Source organism: Orycteropus afer, unplaced genomic scaffold, assembly GCF_000298275.1.
Source record: "Orycteropus afer afer isolate SDZICR_OR568_19922 unplaced genomic scaffold, OryAfe1.0 scaffold00154, whole genome shotgun sequence".
NCBI classification, from domain to species: Eukaryota; Metazoa; Chordata; class Mammalia; order Tubulidentata; family Orycteropodidae; genus Orycteropus; species Orycteropus afer.
Window position 1 is genome coordinate 6,088,823 of NW_006921741.1, and position 13,806 is coordinate 6,102,628.

Sequence of the window (13,806 nt, forward strand, 5' to 3'; positions counted from 1 at the left end):
ATGGATGAACTTGGAGGACATTATGCTGAGTGAAATAAGTCAATCACAGAAGGACAAATACAGTATTAGTTTGTTGTTGTAGAGGGTCAAGGAAAGGTTTATATATGGAGGGGAACTTTCTTTGTTGGTTTCCAGGGGTGGGAGGGGGGGGGAAGGAACACTGCAAAAAAAAGTGCATTGATCCATGTCACTTTTATGTATTTCACTGTACATAAATTAAATTTCAATAAAATGCATTTAAAAAAGAAAATATCGTGGCTTGTGTCAGGAGCACCTTAGTCCTCAAGGAGAGATCTTTGAGCCTCAACACTTGAAAGAGGTCCTTTGCAACTGACTTGCCCAGTGCTATACATTGTCTGATGTCCTCACTGCTGCTTCCATTGGTGTTGATTGTAGAACTAAGCAATGTGAAGTCTTTGACAACTTCATTCTTTTCTTCATTCATCGTTATGCTGCTTAGAGGTCCACTTAGGAGAATTTTTGTTTTCTTTATATTGAGATGTTATCCATACTGCAGCCTATAGTCTTCAATCTTTATCAGTGAATGCTTCAAGTCATCCTCACTTTCAGCAAGCAAAGTTGTGTCATTAGCATATCACAGGTTGTTAATGAGCCTTCCTCCAGTTCTGATGCCATGTTCTTCATATAGTCCAGCTTCTCGGATTTGCTCAGCATATAGATTAATAAGTATGGTAAAAGGATACAACTCTGATGCACACCCTTCTCGATTTTAAACCATGCAGTATCCTTTGTTCTGTTCGAACGACAGCCTCTCGGTCTTTGTACAGGTTCCTCATGAGTACAATTAAGTGTTCTGGAATTCCCATTCTTCTCAGTGTTACCCACAATTTGTTATGATCCACACAATCGAATGCTTTTGTATAGTCAATAAAACATAAGTAAACATCTTTCTGGTATTCTCTGCTTTGAGTCAAGATCCATCTGACATCAGCAATGATATCCCTTGTTTCATGTCCTCTTCTAGATCCAGCTTAAACCTCTGGAAGTTCTCTCTCAATATACTGCTGCAACCATTTTTGAATTATCTTTAGTAAGATTTTACTTGAATGTGATATTAATGATATTGTTGGATAATTTCCACATTCTGTAGGATCACCTCTCTTTGAAGTGGGCACAGATATGGATCTTCTAGTCACTTGGCCAGGTAGCTGTCTTCCAAATCTCTTGGCATAACCGAGAGAGTGCCTCCAGTGGGTCATCTGTTTGTTGAAACATCTTGATAGGTATTCCATCAATTCCTGGACCCTTGTTCTTCATCAATTCCTTCAGTGCAGCTTCAACTTCTTCCTTAAAGAACATATGCCAGCTCCAGGAATGGATGAAGATTGACCAGTTCTTTTTGGTACAGTGACTCTGTATATTCCTTCCATCTTCTTTTGATGTTTCCTGCATCATTCATTATTTTGCCCATAGAATCTTTCAGTATTGCAACTCAAAGCTTAAATTTTTTCCTCAGTTCTTTCAGCTTGAAAAATGCTAGACATCTTCTTCCCTTTTGGTTGTCTAACTCCAGGTCTTTGCACATTTCATTATAGTAATTGGCTTTGTCTGCTCAAACTGCTCTTTGAAATTTTCTGTTCAACTCTTTTATCTTTTCATTTCTTCCATTTGCTTTAGCTACTCTCTGCTCAAGGGCATGGTTCAGAGTCTCATCTGACATCCATTTCGGTCTTTTCTTCTTTTCCTATCTTTTTAAAGACCTCTTGATTTCTTCATGGATGATGTTCTTGATGTCATCCTACAATTCTTCTGGTTTTCAGTCATTAGTGTTCAGTCCATCAAATCTGTTCTTTAGATGGTCTATCAATTCAGGAGGGATGTATTCAAGGTCATATTTTGGCTCTCGTGGACTTGTTTTAATTGTCTTCCAAGTTCAGGTTGAACTTGCATATGAGCAGTTGATGGTCTGCTCCATAGTCAGCTCCTGGCCTTGTTTTGGCTGAAGATACTGAGCTTTTCCATCACCAGTTGCCACAGATGTAGTCAGTCTGATTCCTGTATACTCCGTCTGGTGAAATCCATGTGTATAGCTGCCATCTGTGTTGTTGGAAAAATGTATTTGCAATGAATAAGTCATTGGTTTTGTAAAATTATATCATGCAATCTCCAGCATTATTTCTGTCACCAAGCCAAATTTGTCAATTACCGGTGAATCTTCTTTATTTCTAACTTTTGCATTCCAGTCACCAGTGATAATTAACACATCTTGATTACACATTTGTTCATTTTCAGACAGCAGACATTGATAAAAATCTTCAATTTCTTCATCTTTGGCTTTTGTGGTTGGTGCATAAATTAGAATAATGGTCATATTAACTGGTCTTCTGTAGGCTTATGGATATTATCCTATCACTGACAGCATTGTACTTCAGGGTAGATCCTGAAACATCCTTTGTAATGATGAATGCCATGCCATTCCTCTTCAAATTGTCATTCCCGGCATAGTAGATCATATGGTTATCTGATTCAGAATGGCCAAAACCAGTCCATTTCAGCCCACTAATGCTTAGGATATTAATCTTTATGTATTCCATTTCATTTTTGACAACTTCCAATTTTCCTAGATTCATACTCCATACATTCCATGTTCCTATTATTAATGGATATTTGCAGCTATTTCTCCTCAATTTGAGTTGTGCCACATCAGCAAATGGAGGTCTTGAAAGCTTTACTTTATCCATATCAGTAAGATTGGTCCTGCTTTGATCATGTAGCTCTTTCCTAGTCGTATTTTGAAAGCCTTCTGACCTAAGGGGTTGTTCTCCTGCACTTTATTGGATACTGGACTATTTGTAAAGTTGCACAGTAATTTATCAGACAGTGTTTCTCTGCTATTCATAAGGTCTTCCCTGGCCAATTCTTTGAGAAGTGGATGGCCTCTTCCTTCTTTCTAGTCTGTCTCAGTCTGTAAGCTGCATTGAAACCTGTGCACTATGTGCAACCCTGCTGGCACTTGAAACACCAGTGAGACAGCCTCAAGCCTCACAGCATCCTGTAAGCCACAGTAGTACAACAAACTGACAGACAAGTTTGTCTCACTTAGCTGTTCGAAACCTCTCTGCCCTCCCCTTACCTGGGTCCTTTACACTGCTCTGCTCTGTGGTCTCCCTAGCTTCTCCTTACCCCCCCACTTTCCTGGCTGATGGGGATTGGGCCTAGGTCCCTCCCTTTACCTGGATCCCTGGCTGCTGCTCTGCTCTGTCATCCCCTCTGGCTTCTCTTTTCCCTGCTTTCCTGACTAGTAGGAGTAGGGCCTGGGTCGCTTCCCTTACCTGGATGCCTTGCTGCTGCTCTGCTGTGTTGTCCCCTCTGGCTTCTCTTACCCCTGCTTTCCTGGCTTGTGGGGGTGGGACCTGGGTCGCTCCCCTTGCCTGGATCCCTGGCTGCTGGACTGTTCTGTTGTCCCTTCTGGTTTCTCTTTTCCCTGTTCTCTTGGCTGGTTGGGGTGGGGCCTGGGTCGCTCTTCTTACCTGGATCCCTGGCTGCTGCTCTGCTGTGTCGTGCTCCCCTACACACACATACCTAATTGTTCAGCCTGTCCATCCCTCTATCCACTCATAGATCATTGTTTGCCATCATTGACAGTGCAGCTCTGTATGTGCAGAAGTGTTCATCTTTGTTGTCTGTACCTTCTGTACACCTGTGTGTGTCTTCCTCTTCCTCAGTGCCACCATGTTGATCATTCACATTTGGTCCATTGCCCTTCCCTTCACCCAAATCAATACTTATCTCCTCCTCTCTATCATTGTTCCCTCCCCTCTCTCCCACTCCTGGTAATTAATTAGCCAAGAAAATTTCCTTCCATATGTAATGAAGGTTGATTTTTTCTAAAGGAAAACAGAAATATATTGAAACATATCTTTGAACCATGCTGGCATGTCTTTAACTTAAACCCATTATTTGCCTTTCTCGTTAAACCAGAGATTTATACAAATCACTTGCTAAATCCTCTGCCCAAGGGACAGGAGTAAGGGGTGAATCTGAGAGATGTTCCATTAGTTATATTTTAATTAGGTAAATTTTATAAGTCTTCAGTAGTTTCTAAGATTGTTAGAGAAATAGAAAGACAGTTTTTAATGCATAATACTTGTTTTCTGTATTTTCTGTTTCTTATTTTTATATATAAGTAAATATATAAAATTCTGTTGTTAAAATCCTACTGTTGGGTTGAAATTATTTATTTATTTCATACATGCACTTCAAAATCAGTGGTGAACAGGAAGATTCTCTAGTGCTTTCCAGGGAGTCTTCAAGAGCTTTCTATTAAAATTGCTTCAGGACAAACTTTTAAGTCTTTATTAGCTAACATTCTGGTGATTTTTAACTAATAGACTAATTGGGTATGAGTTGACAACAAATACAAATTACTTGTTATATCCTCTGCCCAAGGGACAGGAGTAAGGGGTGAATCTGAGAGATGTTCCATGAATTATATTTTAATTAGGTAAAATTTTATAAGTCTTTAGTAATTTCTAAGATTGTTAGAGAAATAGAAAGACATAGTTTTTAATGCATAATACTTGTTTCTGTATTTTCTGTTTCTTATTCTTTTGTTCTGTTAATGAAGGAGTTTTCATTTGTGTATTTTTAAATGTCAGCATATTTGCAAGGTTTTTTCCTTCCCTTCTTACAGTTGACACTCATAAATACACATTGTTCCATTCTGAGCTGTAGCCTATTTCTGTTTTCAAAAAAGGAAATTAGTTTTAGGTACTTTCTTCCTAGACACTCTTTCAGGAAGTTTTAATTATATTTACAGCTTTAGTGCTTTGATTATTTGATAAGGCCATTGAATTTCTGAAATATTAAAATACCACTGAAGTTAATAACATGGGATAATTGCCTTTTTTGGTGTTCAGCCAAACAGAGATCGTGATTCGTAGACTGCTTATAAATTATTTAGTTCCTAAATGCTTAGAAAACACTAATTCATAGAAAAAGTGATCTAGTTTCAAGCAAAGATTGAAGTTATTTTTCCTGATTGGGAACATCGTCTGTTACCAGTAATTAATTTGAATCTACCTTTAATGGTTTTAAGACATCGTTATAAACCTAAGATAACACTTCACTGACTTGGCCTTGTTACTACTGGAATTAGTATAATTTGTGCTCTAGTAATTGTACTGCAGTCTTTCAGACTTTCTAATTTAAAGAATCCCTCCTGTCAGATAACTATTTTTAAATGACATTAAAAAATGTTACATAATTAATAAAATTGTAGAAAATTCTACTGTTAAGATTTCTTTGAAAGAAAGAAAAGTAAAAATATATCTCTTAAGTTATAACCATTTAGGAGCCATATAAGTAATATTTTTTTTAGAATATTACTGTAGAGGAAATTGCTTTATGAATAGATAGTAATAGATAATTTACAGGAGTTTTATAACATTCATAAATACTTTCATTAAATTTTAATAACAGGTTATTGCTAACATAAGCTATAAGAAACATGTAAAGAAATTTATTAAATATTAGTATTATAAAATTTGTAGAATATATATAATTATATATGGTTAACAGTCAAATGTGTTAGGCACTACACCACCAGAGCTCCTAAATGCTTGTGTGTGTGTGTGTATCACCCACTTATATATAAGTATATATAATTATTGGCAAATGAGAAGGATCACCATTTATGAGAAATATTCAGTGAGCTGTGTTTATGAAAATACATTTCATTATTAGTAAATTTCTATATCAGTCAGTGTTTTCTATATTGTGCTGTGAAAACAGTCCCCAAATCTCAGTGGCTCAGAACAACAGAAATTTCTTTCTCATTTTTCATGTCAGCTGTGGATTACCTACAGCTCTGTTCCAGGCTCTCATTCATGTGCCCTCTTTGTTCAGGACCCAGGCTGGAGGAGCAGCTCCTATTTGGGACTTGGCTGTTCTCACATCAGGATAAAGAGTAAGAGATATGGCAAAATGACATGATGGATCTTAATGTTTCTTATCAAATAATGATGTATCCATTCACATGTCATTAGCCAAAGCAAGTCACATGGCCAAATCCCAATCAGTAGGGCAAGGATATGTATATACTTCCTTGACAGGCATCACCATGAATCACATGGTAACAAGTTGTTGTTGTTGTTATGTGCCGTCGAGTCAAACCCGACTCATAGCGACCCCTCCTTGGGTTTCCGAGGCAGTATCACTACGGAAGTAGGATTGCCCAACCTTCCTTCCGAGGAGTGGCTGGTGGGTTTGAACCGCCAGCTGTCTGGTTAGCAGGCAAGTGTCTTAGCCACTATGCTACCAGAGCTCTAGGGATGTAGAATCTTTTTAGAGGAAAGAGGAATATTTGAGTAGTAGTACAAAGCACAACATTTCCCAACCAGTTTTAATAGTTCAGCGTAAACTTGACACTAAAACCTAATAAGCACATTATAAACCAAAAAAAAAAAAATGAACTCACTGCTCTCGAGTCTAATCCAACTCATAGTGACCCCTCTTTGGGTTTCTGAGGCAGTCTCACTACGGAAGCGGATTGCCCAGTCTTCTTTCTGAGGAGTGGCTGGTGGGTTTGAACTTCTGGTTAGCCGTCAAAGAACATTATAAGAAAGGAAAATTATAGTTCCATCTCACTCATGAATATAGATGTAGAAGTTCTAAACTAAATACTAGCAAATTGATTTTGACAATTTTAATGCATTTTATTGAAATATAATTTATGTACAGTGAAATACACAAAACTAAAGTGACATACGTCATTGCTTTTTTTTTTTTTTTTTTTTTTTTTTTTTTTCAGTATTCCTTCCCATCCCCTCCCATCCCTGGCAACCAACAAAGAAAGTTTCCCTCCATATGTAAACCTTTCCTTGATCCTCTGCAACAAGATTTTAGCAATATTTTAAAAGATGTTAAGTTTTTAATAATAGACTGATTCTTTAGTAGAAACAGGCCCTTTCAGGTTTTCTAAATCTCCTTGGGTCAGTTTTTATTGTGTTCTTCAAGGAATTTATTTATTTAGTCAAATTTATTGGCTTAAAATTATTCATGACATTCTCTTACTGATTTAATGTATGTAATATCAGTATTCACATGTCTTTTCATTTTTTATAATGGTATTAGGCTATTCACTTAAGTTTAAAAGCTATTTTAAGGAAATTTCTGTCATCTATTTAAAATATATTTGTAACTAAAATATGTTCAAAAGCTTAAGAGTGTGTTTCTATATTTGGGTCAAAATTTACATTTTTTTGTTTTGTTTTTATTAGGTTACCTTATATGAATGTCACTCACAAGGAGAAATCCGGTTGTTGCAATCTTATGTGGATGCTGATGTATCTTTTTTTTGGGGTTTTAATATTGAGTTAAGAGATTGACTTTGAATAACTGCACTGATGATTCATTCCCTCAAGTTATATTGTCCTTCTTAGCTTTAACCAGTGCTACTTTGTCACTAAGTTTTCTGTTCTGTAGAAATCCATTTTGGAGTAGTTGGAAATGAACATTAGAAATCCAGTAGTAGAAAATACTAGCAATGGCTCGCTAAAACTTCCTATTTCTTTGTCTTTGCCTTGAATTGTATGATGAACTTAGGTTGATCAGAAGTTGTGACTGCTAGTAATGCTAAATATTTGATTAACAATATTTAATTGGTCAGGAATGGTGAAGGGAGAATGGGAGGAAATGGAATAAACATGTAGTTTAGGAAATAAAATATTGCAAAACATTAGTTTATAAAGAAAAAGAAAAAGGCCAGAGGATTAGACAGAGCATTAAATAAAACCTTTGTGATAAAATGTTTCTTCCAGATGCAATCAAAAAACCCAGCAAATAAGAGTATTCGGTCTTCTCCAGATGGTATGGGAAAAAGTGACCTGTAGCCATATTGTGAAGGAAAGGGTAGAAAACTGAACCATCTTTACTTAGAGATGTGTCGTCAGAAGTATTGGGGTAGAGTAGGTTTCAACAAACTTTACAGCCTGTATTTGTAAATAAAGTGTTAACCAGAACACAGCCATGTTCATTCATTTAACATAGTGTTTGTGCCTGCTTTTGTACTTGTAAGACAAAGTTGAGTAGTATAGACGGCTAAATAGTAATCAAAATTAAGCCACAACTATAGTTTTGTTTGTTTGTTTGGTATAGATTTTTAGACTTAATATCAGTATTGTATAAATCTTGATGTATAAAATAAAGTGAGAACTTTTATATTCAGAACTTGAGCAGTTCTTTGGAGGTTTTTGTGCTATATTATAATCATTATTGGTGTATTTTTCAAAAACAATGATTTCTTAACCATGACGTTTCTTAGGCTGATGAAAACTTTTATACTTGTGCATGGACATATGATAGCAATACAAGCCATCCTCTGTTGGCTGTGGCTGGATCTAGAGGCATAATTAGGATAATTAATCCTATAACAATGCAGTGCATAAAGGTGAGGTTTTTTTTTGGGGGGGGAGTGTCAAATTGTAGATCCATTGTTGAATGTATAACTGTGAAAACCTGTCATGTTGAATTTAAATCAATAAAATTTGTGTCTGTAAAATTCGTGATTTGATTTGTACATTGCTTGTTGCCTGCTTTAAACAATTTTTTTTAGACTTTTTTTGAGAAATATTATCATTTGCAATGTTTTCTTTTTGAATCACTTTTCTGCTCCAGCCTTGCTGAATTATAAATAAACAAAATGAGAAGCTCTAAATGAGCAATAGTAGTATGAATCCATTTCCAAGGCATCCAAACAGGGGTTGTACAATCAAAAGCACTTTGTTATAAATCGAAAGGTAAAGCCTAGGAAGTTAGAAAGTTGTTATAAAGTTTTAGAAATTACCTTAAAATGACCTTTATTAACTCTGGTAGCACATTAGAATCATCTGGGGTTGCTTTAAAGCTACCACTACCTGTGCCTCAGCTAAAGTAATCAGATCAGAATATGTGCAGGTGTGGAACTTGAACATCTCTTTTTTCTTTGTTGGACAATTTTAATGTGTGCCCAAGGTTGAGAACCACTACCTAAGGGAAACCATTTTTCTTTTCTCTTAAGACTTATAAAAGGGAATTCATTGATTTTTTCAGATGAAAATTGAAATGTTTAAAATTTGTTGTAGCACTATGTTGGCCATGGAAATGCTATCAATGAGCTGAAATTCCACCCAAGAGATCCAAATCTACTCCTGTCAGTCAGTAAAGGTAAGATGAACAAATATTTTTTTAATCCTATTTATTTGAGAAGGACAAACAGTGTCCTAAAGAAAGAAAAACTTTAAATTTTTATAACAGTAAATTTTATTTGAAAAAAATCTCAGGCTGAGATCTCCCAATTAATTGTTAGCAACTCTTAAAGTAAAACCTAACTCATTGCCATCGAGTTGATTCTAACTCTCATAGCAACCTCCATTGGGTTTCTGAGAAGGTAAATCTTTACAGAAATATATCTCTTCATCTTCCTTCCACTGAGCAACTGGTAGGTTTGAACCTCTGACCTGGTTAGCAGTCAAATGCCTTAGGCACTGTGCTACCAGAGCTCCTTATTAATAGTGACATGGACCATAAAATACAATGTTAACATTGGAGGTAAGTAAAAAGTAAAATTTGTTACTTAGGATTAGATGTGTTACTGTTACCTCTTATTTACATATTGTATTAAACTTTTTTAAGGTAGTTTTGCAAATTATCTTCCAAGGTGCATTTACTCTCTTCGTCATTTAATAAAAAATGCATCTGAAAAATCTGTTGCTTTACTATATTAAAAAAGATTTTTGTTTTATAAGGAATTTTGTATAGAATTCCTTGAAATGGTAAGTTCTCCAGTACAACTCTGAAATATTTCTCAAACTTCTGAAGACAAAGCATTTAATTGGTTTTTATGCCTATATTGGCACTGTAAGTTTATTCAGGATTCATCCAATTCTAATCATTTTTAATCATTTTTGAGCACTTGAGAATTAGTTGGATGGTTCTCATTTGTTCTGTTCTTAATGCCCTTTTCTGTTTATGTTTCTACTTTATTATTACAATCGAGTTTATTCTTTTCATAGGCTTGTAAAACCTACAGCCCCTTTTCCCCAACTACAGATTTAAAGGTCCTCAAATTAAAACCTTTTGTGTGAAAATGCTTCATTGTCAACTTTTCTTTAACTACCAAGGCTAAAGTTTGAAACTTACCACTTCTAAACAGACCTCCAATACATTTTCTTTTGGTAGCTTAAGCTGGGCTCAGATACTTGTCTGCAATTCACATAGTCCATATTGCCTCACTTGTTCTTAATACCACAACTTTCAACTTTATTCTTAACTCTGTGTGCCAGTAAGAGTTTATGTTCTTTCTTGTTTCTGGAGAAAACTTGAGCACTTTTGTCATGCTCATTCATCCCCACACCAACTTTTGACTGTCTCCTCTCATTGCCCTCAAGTCGAATCCAACTCATAGTGACCCCCTCCTTGGGCTTTCGAGGCAGTATCACTACAGAAATAGATTGCTCAATCTTCCTTCCAAGGAGTGGCTGGTGGGTTTGAACTGCCATGCTTCTAGTTAGCAGTCAGACCCCTTAGGCACTATGCCACCAGAGTTTGACTGTCTATCATATGTTAAATATAGCTGCACTCAGTAAACTTGGTGGAGTGGAATGCCTTAAAGTGGCCTAAAATCTTCTTGCCAATTAGTTCAAACCTGGTTTTGAAACTCCCTGAGGAGCATCTTCATCTTAGTTGGTTACTATCCCCACCTCACTTTCTTTACATTGGCACTACAGAGAACTTTATTCCACCGACTCAGGCTTTCACGGTCCAAGGCTGTATATCATCTTTGCAGAGAAACTTCCTTCAGAATAACAGTTTTTCAAACGATACCATTAAAAAAATGAAAAGACAACTTACAGAATAAGAGAAAATATTTATGTGTCATGTATCTAATAAGGAACTTGTATCCAGAGTGAATAAAGTACACTTACATCTCAACAGAGGTGCTCTAGTAGCATGCCTAAGGCACTTACTTGACTGCTAACCAGAAGGCTGGCGGTTCAACCCACCAGCTACTCCTCGAAGGAAGGTAGAGCAATCTACTTCCATAGTGATACCGTCTCAGAAACCCAAGGAGGGGTCGCTGTGCGTCAGGTCTGACTCGACAACACATAACAACATATCTGAACAGTAAAAAAGACACATAACAATTAAAAAATAGGGAAATGGTTCTGAATATACATTTTTCCAAATAAGATATAAAAATGGCCAATGAGCACATGAAAAGATGCTCAAACAAAGATCATTAGGAAAATGCAAATTAAAACCACTTTGGGATCGCACTTCATACCTATTAAGATGACTATAATAAAAAGTTAAACATGCCATGTTGTCAGGTGCCCTCAAGTCAGTTCCAACTCAGCAACTTTTTGTACAACAGAAAGCAACACTGCCTGCTCCTGCGCCATCCTCACAATTGTTGCTATACTTTAGCCCAATGTTGTAGCCACTGTGTTAATCCATCTTATTGAGGGTCTTCCTTTTTCTTGCTGACCGTCTAATGTCGTTCTGTAGGGCTGTTGCTTCCTGATACCATGTCCAAAATATGTGAAAAATAAAGTCTCACCATCCTTGCTTCTAAGGATGCTTTTGTATGTCTCCTAAGACAGATTTGTTCACTCTTTTGAAAGTCCATGGTATATTCAGTATTCTTTCCCAAACCCATACTTCAAAGGCACTAATTCTTATTAATTGTCCAGCTTCCTCATTCATATGGGGCAGCTGTAAATACCTTGGCTTGGGAAAGGTGTACCTTAGTCCTCAAAGTGACATTGTTGCTTTTTAACACCTTAAAGAGGTTTTTGCAGCATATTTGCCCAGTGCCATATGACGTCTTATTTCTTGACTGCTGCTTCCATGGTAGTTGTGGATCCAAGTAAAAAATACAGTCCTTGACAACTTTGTTCTTCATTTATCATGCTATAGCTAATTGGTCCAATTGTGAGGTTTTTGTATTATTTTGAGGTGTCATCCATACTGAGGTATAGTCTTTTTCACTTTCAGCAAACAAGGTTGTGTCATCACAGGTTGTTAATGAGTCTTCTTCCAGTGGTGATACATGTTCTTATAGTCTACCTTCTTGCTTTATTTGCTCAGCGTACAGATTGAATTAAGCATGGTGAAACCATGACACACACCTTTCTTGAATTTAAACCACATAGTAGCCCCTTGTTCTTACAAACAGCTCCCTCTTAGTCTGTGTACATGTTCTGCAATTCCCATTCTTCTCAGTGTTATCCATAATTTGTTATGATCCACACAGTCAAATGCCTTTGCATTGTCAATAAAACACAGGTTAACATCTTTCTGGTATTCTTTGCTTTCAGCCAAGATCCTTCTGACATCAGCAGTGATACCCCACATTCCATGTCCTCTTCTGAATCAGACTTGAATTTCTGGCAGTTCCCTATTAGTATACTGCTACAACCATTTTTTAATTATTTTCAGCCAAGTTTTACTTACCTATGATATCAATGATATTGTTTGATGATTTCCACATTCTTGTGGATCACCTTTTTTGGAATGGGCACAAAATGGATCTCTTTAAGTAGGTTGGGAGCTCTGGTGGCTTAGTGCTTAAGGCATTTGACTGCTGATCAGAAGGCTGGCAGTTCAAACCCACCAGCCACTCCTCAGAAGGAAGGTTGGGCCATCCACTTCCGTAGTGATACAGCCTCGGGAGCCCAGGGAGGGGTCGCTGTAAGTCAGATCTGACTCATCAGCAGTGAGTTGGGTTTTTTGGTTTTTAAGTAGGTTGGCTAGGTAGCTATTTTCCAAATTCCGTGGCGTGAACAAGTGAGTGCTTCCAATATTGCACCCATTTGTTGAAACACCTCAGTGGGTATTCCATCAATTCTTGGAGTCTTGCCTTCGATGTATCTTGTACTTCTTCCTTCAATCCCATCATTTCTTAATATGTTACTTCCTGAAATGGTTGAATGTCGGCCAGTTCTTTTGACGCATAACTGTATTCCTTCCATCTTCTCTCCATGCTTTCTATATCATTCAATGTTTAGTCCATAGAATCCTTCAGTATTGCAACTCAAGGCTACAGTCTTTTTCTTCAGTTCTTTCAGCTTGAGAAATGCCGTTTGGTTTTCTAACTCCAGGTCTTTGCACATTTCATTATAATACTTTACTTTGTCTTCTTGAGCCACCTTTTGAAATCTTCAGTTCCGCTCTTTTGCTTCACTTCTTCCGTTTAGTTACTCTTTAAGAGCAGGTTTCAGAGTTTCTTCTGCCATCATTTTTGATCTTAGTCACTGGTCTTGCAAAATTCTGTCATGTGATCTCTGGCATCTTTTCTATCACCAAGCCCATATTTTCCAACTATCAGTGCTCCTTTGTTTCCAGCTTTCACATTGCAATCACCAGTAATTATCAATGCATCTTGACTATATGTTTGATCAATTTCAGACTGCAGAAGTTGATTAAAATCTTTAGTTTCTTTGTCTTTGGCATTAGTGATTGGTGCATAAGTTTGAATAATAGTTGTATTAACTAGTCTTCTTGTAGGCATATGGATATTATCCTGTCACAACATTGTACTTTAGGACAGATCTTCCTTTTTTTTTTATTGTGATCTGATTGAAAGTTTAGGGAGTTCTGGGGCATAGGGCCTAAGGCATTTGACTGCTAACCAGAAGGCTGGCAATTCAAACCCACCAGCCATTCCTTGGAAAGAAGATTGGATTATCTACTTCTACCCACCAGCCCCTCCTCGGAAGGAAGGTTGGGCAATCCTACTTCCGTAGTGATACTGCCTCGGAAACCCAAGGAGGGGTCGCTATGAGTCGGGGCCGACTCGACGGC

At 36.9% G+C, this 13,806-nt stretch overlaps 1 protein-coding gene across 1 annotated transcript in view; it reads left to right on the forward strand.

Annotated features, from left to right (window-relative positions):
• EED (embryonic ectoderm development) overlaps positions 1-13,806 on the forward strand; it is a 58,388-nt gene that overhangs the window by 18,163 nt on the left and 26,419 nt on the right. Inside the window, exons 4-6 of the mRNA XM_007946267.2 lie at positions 7,242-7,307; positions 8,285-8,410; positions 9,084-9,165. Of these exons, the coding sequence (XP_007944458.1) occupies positions 7,242-7,307; positions 8,285-8,410; positions 9,084-9,165 (274 nt within the window). The remainder of the gene's footprint in view (positions 1-7,241; positions 7,308-8,284; positions 8,411-9,083; positions 9,166-13,806) is intronic.